This window comes from Lipotes vexillifer, unplaced genomic scaffold (genome assembly GCF_000442215.2).
Source record: "Lipotes vexillifer unplaced genomic scaffold, Lipotes_vexillifer_v1.1 scaffold575, whole genome shotgun sequence".
Taxonomy (NCBI): Eukaryota; Metazoa; Chordata; class Mammalia; order Artiodactyla; family Lipotidae; genus Lipotes; species Lipotes vexillifer.
The window spans coordinates 1119924-1130992 of record NW_006780198.1 but is presented as its reverse complement, the minus strand read 5'-3'; the positions used below and the strand labels follow the sequence as shown (position 1 = coordinate 1130992).

Sequence of the window (11069 nt, the reverse complement as noted above, 5' to 3'; positions counted from 1 at the left end):
GACTGTGACATCTCTGAACAGCCACATCCCCTGGTTTTTAAGGCAGTCCCCTGTCTGACCTTGAGCTGAGGGCCCTGACCCCCAGGTACCTAGTGCCCCTCTCATGGAATAGAAAAAACTATTTTTTCCCTGGAATTATTTTCGGATGCTTCAGCTTTTTGTTCAGCTTAATAGTATATTCTTACGAATTCTCATAGATTTTTCCTACCCTGATTTCTGCCTTTCCCACTTCCATTTCCAGGAGAGGAAGGGCGAAGAGGCCAGGATGACCCCTTCAGAGGGTAGCTCAGGAGGCTGAAAGAGTCTCTATGACTCGGAAACTAAAATTGCGCCTTCTGCGCTGACGAAAGTTAACGACCGCGTTAGTCAAGTTTGAAACTCCTGCAGGAACACAGTGGAGCAGATTCCTAGCATCTGGCCCCGTGTCCCTTACGGATGCGCCAAGAATAAAAGTCACCTAAAAAACTTATAATTGGTCCTGCTCTGTTCCTGAATTGTAAAAAAAAAGAAAAGAAAAGAAAAGAAAGAAATTCTGTCGTTTGAAACCTGTCCCGAGATAGGGTTAACTAGCAACCCTTGGAACTAGTGGAATTCAAAAAAAAAAAAAAAAAAAAGCCATTGTACCGAGTCGCCCGGGAGCAGTTGGGAAGTCTGGCGCGAAAGGGATGGCTTCCTCCGCCACCACCGGGTTTTGTTCAGCAGCCGGGCCCGAGTGGGTGGTGGGCAGGCCCTGGAGGCCCCCGATCCCAGGGCACGGCAGGGCCGCCCCTCGGAGAGGACCCTTGTCACCCGGTGTCCTCGTCTCGGGCGTCGGCGGGAGGCCGCAGGAAGCCCCGGAAGGGCGGAGAGAGGGAACGGGCGCGGGCGGCGGTGACTCAGCCTGGAGCGCGGGGGCGGGAGCACGCGAGGGGAGGCGAGTCAGCGCGCTCAGCCGCCTCCGGGCCCGGCGCCGCCGCCCGCCCTGCCACCCGGCTGAGCGCGCTGACTCGCCTCCCCTCGCGTGCTCCCGCCCCCCGCCCCCCGCCCCCCCGGAGGCCGAGGAGCCCGGCCCTATTTATAGCCGGGGCAACCAGCTCCTAGTGTCTCTCTCGGTGGCCCTGGAGGCGGATTTCTCGAGCAGCGCGCGCGCGCAGCGGCCCCGCGCCCCCAGCCAAGGCGCCATGGAGCGGCCGGCGCCCCTAGCCGTGCTGCCCTTCTCGGACCCTGCGCACGCGCTGAGCCTGCTGCGCGGCCTGAGCCAGCTCCGCGCCGAGCGCAAGTTCCTGGACGTGACCCTGGAGGCAGCGGGAGGGCGCGACTTCCCGGCTCACCGCGCCGTGCTGGCGGCCGCCAGCCCCTACTTCCGCGCCATGTTCGCCGGGCAGCTGCGCGAGAGCCGCGCCGAGCGGGTGCGCCTGCACGGCGTGCCGCCCGACATGCTGCAGCTGCTGCTCGACTTCAGCTACACGGGCCGCGTGGCGGTGAGCGGCGACAACGCCGAGCCGCTGCTGCGCGCCGCCGACCTACTGCAGTTCCCGGCCGTGAAGGAGGCGTGCGGCGCCTTCCTACAGCAGCAGCTCGACCTGACCAACTGCCTGGACATGCAGGACTTCGCCGAGGCCTTCAGCTGCGCGGGGCTGGCGAGCGCGGCGCAGCGCTTCATCCTGCGCCACGTGGGCGAGCTGGGCGCCGAGCAGCTGGAGCGGCTGCCCCTGGCGCGGCTGCTGCGCTACCTGCGCGACGACGGGCTGTGCGTGCCCAAGGAGGAGGCCGCCTACCAGCTGGCGCTGCGCTGGGTGCGCGCCGACCCGCCGCGGCGCGCCGCGCACTGGCCGCAGCTGCTCGAGGCCGTGCGCCTGCCTTTCGTGCGCCGCTTCTACCTGCTGGCGCACGTCGGGGCCGAGCCGCTGGTGGCCCGCTGCCCGCCCTGCCTGCGCCTGCTGCGCGAGGCGCGCGACTTCCAGGCGGCGCGCTACGACCGCCACGACCGCGGGCCCTGCCCCCGGATGCGCCCGCGCCCCTCCACCGGCCTCGCGGAGATCCTCGTGCTGGTGGGCGGCTGCGACCAGGACTGCGATGAACTGGTCACCGTCGACTGCTACAATCCGCAGACGGGCCAGTGGCGCTACTTGGCCGAGTTCCCCGACCACCTGGGCGGGGGCTACAGCATCGTGGCGCTGGGCAACGACATCTACGTGACGGGTGAGTGGGCTGGGGGCTGGTCAGGAGGACCCTGGGCCGCCCGGACCCCCGCCCCCCTGGGAGAATACATCCACCTGCAGGAGAACCCACAATACCTGGAATCCCGGGACCGCACCTGGGTGCAAGTGGCCACTTCCTTTCCGCCTCCTTCTCCCCCAGGCTGGCACGCACGTACGTTTCTAGGGTTGATACTTAAGATCTAGAAGAAGAACCCCTTGTGTGAGTGGGACAAGTAGCTGTTTGTGGGTCTCTTCCCAGCACGCAGGACCTGCCTGGGCAGCCTCCTCCTTGCCCGGGTGATGCCCCCATTAGGTTGCAAGATACTGGGGCAGTCACCCTGCACAATGAGTGCTTTCTTTTTCTCCCTAAGGAATCTGGGGACGGGCCAGCGACTGACGCCCTGTGATACATCCATTGTCACCCCCCACCCCCCCACGGGGGATTTCTCCCTCATGGCTGAGCAGCACACTTGGTCACCAGTGACAGGGCTTGGACCTAGGCCCTGCGCTTGGGTCACGTGTTTAGGTTGCTCCCTGCCCAGCGACTGTAAACAGAGTCACATGCTAAGAGGTTTTCTTCCAGTTACTTGGCCCAAACCCCAAAACACTGCCGAGTCATGCTGGGCGTGTCCCAGCCCGCCCTCGTCCTGGGCATCTCCCACATTTTTCGTTAAAGATAAATCCCATTTCAAACATGAGTCTACCTCTTTGAGTGGGGTGAGGAGGGGCGGTCTGTGTGACGGCTATATAAGGAAAGAACCGACCAGGCCTGTACTTGGGGCCAGCAGAGGGCTGGATCAGGCTGGGAGGCCCCGGCTGTGCCATCACAACGCTGTGTCCAGCCTGGCACGGTCCGGAGAAAGCCGGCTCTGAGCTGACAAGTGGCGTGCATCCCGGCCTAAGGCTCGGCTCTGTGGCCACAGCTTCCTTGGCCCGCAGCTCCAGGTCCAGCCTCTGCGGGAATCTGCCAGAATCAGTACCTTTCCAACCTGAGGTTGGCCCTGTGTTGTTTGGGGACCACCATCCCCACTACCCCACCAAAGTCTGGCCGGTGAATTCCCAGAACTGGTCAGACTCGCCCCAACTTTGCACACCCTTCCATAAATGTCTCAGCTGAGCAGCTAATCCTTTGGGTTTAGACAGGTGGCTGAGTGGGTCCCTACAGCTGCCTCTAGGGAATTTCATGGGGCAGGGGGATGAGAAAGCGACTTCAGCTGCCTTTGACACGGTTCTCCTTTGGAAGGAAGGAGGCAGAGAGGACTTTACAAGGACCCTGCCTTCTCCCTCTAAAAGCTCAGGGCTATGAGCCGGATAGAATGTCAGGCCGGCTCTGCTCTGCCTTGTGGCCCCAGCCTTGGGGCAATAGAGGAATGCAATCCCCAGGCTTCTTGGGGTCCCTTCATACTGTGGGAATTCTAATATCTTAGGTGAATCTGGTTTAATCTGTAGCTATAACCAGTACCACTGGGCTTTGTTTGGTTGGTTGGTTTTAAGCCTTTTTTTTGAAATAGAGACGGAAAAGTATACATCATACTTGTACAGCTCGATGAGTTTTTTCCAAACAAAACATGTCAGTAACTTGCATATAAATCAAGAAATACAACCCCAGAAGTCCACTCATAGCATCACTTTCTTTTTTTTCTTGGCCTCACCAGTCAGGGTTTTAGTTTCCAACCAGGGATTGAACCTGGGCCCCCTGCAGTGGAAGTGCGGAGTCTTAACCACTGGACCGCCAGGGAAGTCCCCGTAGCATCACTTTCTGTGTTAGGTTTCTTGCTTGCAGGGTGCTGTAGATTTCCTCTCAACTCATCCTGGCACAGCCTTGGTTAGGGGCTGCCCGGGAAGCCTAGAATTTGGTGAACAAGACCCTGGACACCCCATCCACATGCTTTGTGGCTCCCCAGGAGCATGGACTCTACGACCTGTTGCCCCAGTCCAGCTGAGGTGTTTGACCGCTTGGGTGGGGAGTCCAGACTGAGATTGCTGTTTACTTAGAATTGCGGCCCCTGGGCCTTGGCTTGGCCCGCAGAGATTTGGTGGTGGTGTTTTTTTGTTTTTTTTTTTGGCAGTATGAGGACCTCTCACTGTTGTGGCCTCTCCTGTTGCGGAGCCCAGGCTCCGGATGCACAGGCTCAGCGGCCATGGCTCACGGGCCCAGCCGCTCCGTGGCATGTGGGATCTTCCCAGATTGGGGCACGAACCCGTGTCCCCTGCATCGACAGGCAGACTCAACCACTGCGCTACCAGGGAAGCCCTGGTGGTGTTTTTGTGGCCATCCTCCTGGGCAGCGGTAAGCCTACGCATTGCCGGGGCCCCTGGCCCGGCCTTGGTGAGAGAGGATGTGTGTTTACATGGAGCCAGGTGAGGGTTATCCCTCCCCCAAGATGAGAGGGTTATCTTTCCCCCCGCTCAGAAATTCAGGGAGTCACGGGTAGGTGAATCACCCTGAGTCGCTGTGGGCTGACCATCTGCACGTTGTCTGCCCCGGCAGGCGGGTCCGATGGCTCCCGGCTCTACGACTGCGTGTGGAGGTACAACTCAAGTGTGAACGAGTGGACGGAGGTAGCGCCCATGCTGAAGGCCCGGGAGTACCACAGCTCCTCTGTGCTGGATGGGCTGCTGTACGTGGTGGCCGCAGACAGCACGGAGCGCTACGACCACACCACTGACTCCTGGGAGGCCTTGCAGCCCATGACCTACCCCATGGACAATTGTTCCACCACGGCCTGCCGAGGCCGGCTCTATGCCATCGGCTCCCTGGCCGGCAAAGAGACCATGGTGATGCAGTGCTACAACCCAGACATGGACCTATGGTCGCTGGTGGACTGCGGCCAGCTCCCGCCCTGGTCCTTCGCCCCCAAGACAGTGACTCTGAATGGACTCATGTACTTCATCAGGTGAGTCCCTAGGGGCCGAGGCCACTGCGTGATCTTTTTTACCAGGTCCTATGCTAAGTTCATCTTTACTGTTCTCCCCATTTCACAGATGAGGAAACTGAGGCCACACTGGGCTCTGGGGCTGGGTCTTTCTGACCTGGCGCCTTTGTTCTGTCCCCATTCTTTAGAACGGTTTCTGTGGCCTCTGAGGATCCCAAGTGGGATGGAGCTAGGTCCTCGCAGAGAACTTTTTGAGATTCATAGAAGCTAAATCAGTTGTGTCTCTTTGGCTGGACTTCGCCTGGTGGGTCCCACTAAAAGCCCTTGTTGGTCTCGTGTGGCCTTTACTGAAAGGAACCACCTGTCCTACCTGAGAGGAACTTTGAATCTTAAAAAGACCAGAGGAGAGCTTTCTGGACACTTGAGTCTTTGGGGTGGGGTGGCCTTGATAGAGGGACCCTTTGCTCACCAGCGGGCTGGTGCCAGGTGGAGGGATCTGCCCTGCCCTCTCTGCGGAAAGCAGCACTTGTGTGTTCAGTGCGTTTCCGCAGGTTCTGTCTATCCCTTCCCGCCTGGCCTGGCACAGGGAGCGCTGGTGAGTCTTGCTGAAAGAATGCTGTTCTCCAAAGATCCCACAGCCACCCAGGACCAGGGAGGAGCCTGGTACTGAGCAGGCCCAGAGCTGCCTGTGGGAACGATGACAGTAGTTAGCATGTTGCGGTCCCCAGTGGACCGAGCTCTGGTTGCCTGTTTCGTGGGCATTTTCACAGCTGATCCCCATGACTGTCTGCTGAGATGGGCACCACTGTCATCCCCATTTCACAGGTGGCAAAACAGAGACTTAGAGGGGTAAGGGACTTGCTCACAACCACAGGCTTTAAGTGGTGGCACAGGGTTAGAACCAAGGACATCCAGCCCAGGTCCCGTGTACTGTCACCACATCACAGCCTCCCTGGGCCAGGCTATGGCCTCGGCAGCATGCAGCGGAGCTGGGCAGCCGATGGGTCACGATGCATCTGTGAGTCTTGATGACTTGTCACAGCGAAATGCCCCCTCCTGATGGGCCAGTAGGCGTCCAAGGAACTAGGAGCTCCCAGCCACTGGTCACAGCTTCTGCATACATGTGCACATACATACATGCTTGTAGGTGTGTGTACCTGCCGCTCCCCTCCCTGGCCTAGAGCCTGCCTGAAGGTATGGGATCAGGAGGGAAGGGTAAGGTGTGAACGGCCATCCCCTCTGTCCCCTTTCTGCCTGCGACTTTGAATTGGGAGCCTCTGAGGACAGGGACACTGTGCTTCTCGGCCCACACCCCCTCACTGTATGAGCTGCCCCTCCCCCAGACTCGAGGCACCTTCCCAGGCTTTCGGGGAGAACACATTTGGAACTGAGGTGGTGTTGCTTGTCACCCAGGTGGCCAAGGGGCCAGGCCTCCCCGTATCCTAGGAAGTGAAGATCTGCTCTGAGAAAGCCCCAGAATCCCAGCCAGCTCCCAGTCCTGTTATAAAACATCATCTGATCCTTCGCCCAGCTCTCCCTCCTCCAAGTCATGTCTTCAAAGATGGGGGTGGAGATGGCTATAAATACAACTCATGAGGGTGCCAGAACCTTGGCTTCAGCCCCTCGTGGCAGTTCCAGGCTGCGCAACTTTGAGAATGTCCTCCCCTCATCCCCCACCCCCTCCGCCGTGGTCCTAGAACGAGAGGTGCCCAAGGTCCGATCTTTGGAGGGAAGGCCCCTGTGCCTGCCTCCTCCTGGTCGGGGTCACTGGTCAGCTGCTAAACTGCCCCACGTGTGAGCATTAGGGTGCCCCCCAGGTCCTCTGTTAGCCTTTGTACAGGGTCGCCTGAGCCATGGGGGGCCCGGGAGGTGGGCTCAACTCTGCTCACTGCACACTGCCATCGCCAAACCAGCCAAGAGGGTGAGTGGTCTAGAAGGGCAGCCTGTTGAGTAGTGGGGGCCTGGCCTCACCTGAGAGTGTGGACGAGGCCAGGGGCCTGGGTCTCGTGTGCTCGAGCGTTCCTGCGCTCTGTCCACACACTTTGGTGCCTCAGCCGCATCACTCTGCTCAGAATGCCACCTGTTGGGGTAGCTCCGGTCCACAGGAAGGGTTCACGCTGCGTGGAGGCCGCAGCCTGTGGGCTGCTGCTGCCCTGGGCTCTGAGCAGTGACCGGTGGCCCCCGCCTGCGCCTCCAGCAGTGCTCTGCCTCAGTCCCCACTTAACGTGGCTCCCAGGCTGGGCTGTCCCAGCGCCCGCAGAGGCAGAAGCCGAGAGCCTTGTCCAGCCTGGCACCTTCTGGCTGCAGCTCCTGGTCTCTGCAGGGGTCAGGGCAGGGCAACCCAGCGGGTTCCCATATCAATTATCATCATCTTATGCACTACAAACTAAGGGTGGTTCTTACATTCTGTGGCTGGAGGAAAAAATCAAAGTAATATTTTGTGAGTAATACTTTGTGACGTGTGAAAAGTTATGTGAAATTCAAATTTGTGTCCATAAATAAGGTTTTATGGGAATGCAGCCAGCCCCTTTGTTTATACGACTGTGGCTGCATTTGTTCTCAGCTGCAGCACTGGGGACCTGCTACAGAGACTGTCTGCTTGGCAAGCCCTGAAATATTTACTCTCTGGCCTTTCTGCTGATCCCTGACCTGTGACCATCGTTACCGTCAATACTCCAATTTGGGGGGTAGTGTCTGTTTTTCAAGGCTGTGCCTTTGAGCCTTGTATTGCAGGTATCAGGAGCTTGTCACACAGGATTGAAGGAGCCTGAGCCCAAAGGGGAGGGCAGTGCTGGTGTCCTTATTCCTGGGACTGTGGTCACCCTGCCGGGCACTTAGGATGCAGCAGTGAATGGGGTGGGATCGAGGGACGGACAGCGGTGGGAGGGCAGTGGCCGAGCAGTGGTCCAGGGCACGGGGGCTGTGCAGTGGGCCGGGAGGCCTGGCCTAGACTGGTCAACCATGGAAGGCTATCCTGAGAGGTGGCACAAGTGAGCTGAGGAAGGGTGAGTTGAGACTGGTGGGAAGGGCCACTATCAGTTCAAGATCTGAGGCCAGGCTGGGTGACCACAGCGAAGGGGAGGGGCAGCTGTGTTGGTGCTGGGCTGCAGGAAAGCGTTGTAGCACCCGAGAGCACGATCTTTGGGTTTGTGGAGCGTGGCTGGGTTCGGCCTCAGAACCCAGGCCAGATAGGTGTGGGTGCCTGAAGTCAGCCCCTGCGAACCAGGGATAGGGTCCCACTGGCCGGTGGGCTGCCAAATAGCATCACAGAGGTCCCCAAAGGAGATAGGCCAGGAGGACCCTCCTCTCCAGCCCTTCACACTCAGGTGCTGCCTAGTCACTCTGACCCATCTTCCTCCTCCTTCCCCCCCTCTACTCCCCAGGGACGACTCTGCTGAGGTGGACGTATATAACCCCACCAAGAACGAATGGGATAAGATCCCATCGATGAATCAGGTAAGTTTGCAGACACGCCAGCAATGGGAGCACAAGCTGGTTCTGGTTTTCCAACCAAAGTGTCAGCGTAACTTTGGGATGCAGTCCTGGTGGGCAGGGCCCTGTGTTGGGCCCTTTCCTGGTGTTACCTTCATGAACAGAGGGCTGCTGTTGTCCTCGACTTGTACTCGAGGGTCACTGAAACAGAGACCTTAAATAAGATGCCAGGGTCACACAGCTTAGTGAGTTCATCCATTCGGACCAGTGTTCATTGAGTACCTGCCATGAGCCAGAGAGCACGCTGGGGAAGTGTTCCACAGAGGGACAGCAAGTGCAAAGGCCCTGGGGTAGGGCATGCCTGGTGTGTTCATGGAACAAGCCCTCAGCCTGGTGTGGCTGGAGAAGAGTGAACAAGGGGGCAACAGAGGGGTGAGGTCAGACAAGGAGGTCTTTGGGGATTGACCTTGGGAGTACACTTATTGAGCACCTGCTGTGTACCCACACTTTTGCTGCCTAATGGGGTCTCACCTCTCTTTGCTTATTGAGAAGAGGGTGCTGAGTTTCACGATGTGATAGAGCCAGGAAGGCTGGGTGGCTTTTGGCTACAAGAGCAATCTCCTTAGTCTCAGATACACATCTACACCCGCTATATCTTTTTATTTTTTTATTTTTTTTTTATTTTTTGCAGTACACGGGCCTCTCACTGTTGTGGCCTCTCCCACTGCGGGGCACAGGCTCCAGACGCGCAGGCTCAGCGGCCATGGCTCACGGGCCCAGCCGCTCCACGGCATGTGGGATCTTCCCGGACCGGGGCACGAACCCGTGTCCCCTGCATCAGCAGGTGGACGCTCAACCACTGCGCCACCAGGGAAGCCCCTGCCTATATCTTTATTTTCTGTCTTCCTTAAAATTTCCAAACCTGGGAGTTCTCTGGCGGTCCAGTGGTTAGCACATCCACTGCAGGGGGCATGGGTTTGATCTCTGGTCAGGGAACTAAGATCCTGCAAGCAAGCTGTGCAGCGTGGCCAAAAAAAAAAAAAAAAAATTTCCAAACCTGCTCTCCTGATAACCTCTACAGCTTATTTAACATCTTTAGGGGAATTCCCTGGCAGCCCAGTGGTTAGGACTCCTCACTTTCACTGCCGAGGGCCCAGGTTCAATTCCTAGTCAGGGGACTAAGATCCCACAAGCCACACAGCACAGCTGCCAAAAATATATATTTTTAAATAAATAACATCTTTACAGTTAGGAAATATAACTTTGGTTTTCCCCATAGTGAGCTACATGTACTCATTATAGCAGGTCTTGGGCAAGATGGGATAGTCCAGCCTCGTGGTTCAAAGCTCAGACTTTGGATCAAGTGCCAGCTCTGCTGCTGTCGGCTGTATGAGGCTCAGTTTTCCCATCTGTAAGATGGGCAGAACAGGGCTTCCCTGCTGGCGCAGTGGTTAAGAATCCGCCTGCATTGGCAGGGGAAACGGGTTCGATCCCTGGTCCAGGAAGATCCCACATGCCATGGAACAGCTAAGCCTGTGCGCCACAACTACTGAGCCTGCACTCTAGAGCCCGCGAGCCACAACTATTTTGAGCCTGCGTGCCACAACCACTGAAGCCCGCAGGCCTAGAGCCCGTGCTCTGCAACGAGAGAAGCCACCGCAATGAGAAGCCAGCGCACCGCAAGGAAGAGTAGCCCCCGCTCGCTGCAACTAAATAAAGCCCGTGTGCAGCAACAAAGACCCACTGCAGCCATAAATAAATAAATAATTGCGGTGGGGGGAGATGGGGAGAACAGTCATGCCTGCTTTGCAGGGCTGATGCTGCTTACGGGGAGAGTGCCTCCATGGCCCCTTGACCACCATAGGGACCCGCTGTGGCATGTGACCCCCGGGCATGGAGCCCCTCTGTCCTAGCTGGGGTGTAGAAAGTGCCAAGGCTGCCCCTCCCAAGGGCCCCAGGCACTTTCCCCATGGAGAGGGGCTCTGGGGCTCGCCCCTGCCCTGGCTGCCAGCCTCCACTCACTGCCCCCCTTGGCCCACAGGTGCATGTAGGGGGCAGCCTGGCCGTCCTTGGAGGGAAGCTGTACGTCTCTGGGGGCTACGACAATACCTTTGAACTCTCCGATGTGGTGGAGGCCTACGACCCAGAGACCCGGGCATGGAGCGTGGTGGGACGGCTCCCAGAGCCCACTTTCTGGCACGGCAGCGTCAGCATCTTCCGACAGTTCATGCCCCAGACGCCCTTGGGGGGGCGTGGCTTTGAGCTGGACAGTGGCAGCAGTGACATGGGTGTGGGCCGGCCCCGGCCGCCACAGAACCCCGCCGAGCTGCACTAGCCCCGGCCCGGCCCGGGGAGGGCCTTGGTGCAGGTGGTAGCACCCCCATCCTTCGTGCACCGGGACAGGTTGGCTGGAGCGTGGGCTCAGGGGCTGCCGAGCGAGCGAGCAAGCCTCAGGATCTGACAGCTGGAGAGTTTCCGTGCGTGTGAGTCACAGCTGCTGGGGCCAAGGCCAGTTGTGAATGCTGCTCCCTTGGTCCAGGAAGAGCTGCCTCCGCCACCACGTCTCTGGTTCCAGTAAGTC

At 58.6% G+C, this 11069-nt stretch overlaps 1 protein-coding gene across 1 annotated transcript; it reads left to right on the top strand.

Annotated features, from left to right (window-relative positions):
• Positions 1-1160: 1160 nt before the first annotated feature.
• KLHL21 (kelch like family member 21) lies at positions 1161-10823 on the top strand. Its single transcript, XM_007453296.1, has 4 exons — positions 1161-2181; positions 4672-5077; positions 8440-8512; positions 10530-10823. The coding sequence occupies exons 1-4, from the start codon at positions 1161-1163 to the stop codon at positions 10821-10823; spliced, it is 1794 nt and encodes a 597-aa protein (XP_007453358.1).
• The last annotated feature ends 246 nt before the right edge of the window (positions 10824-11069 follow it).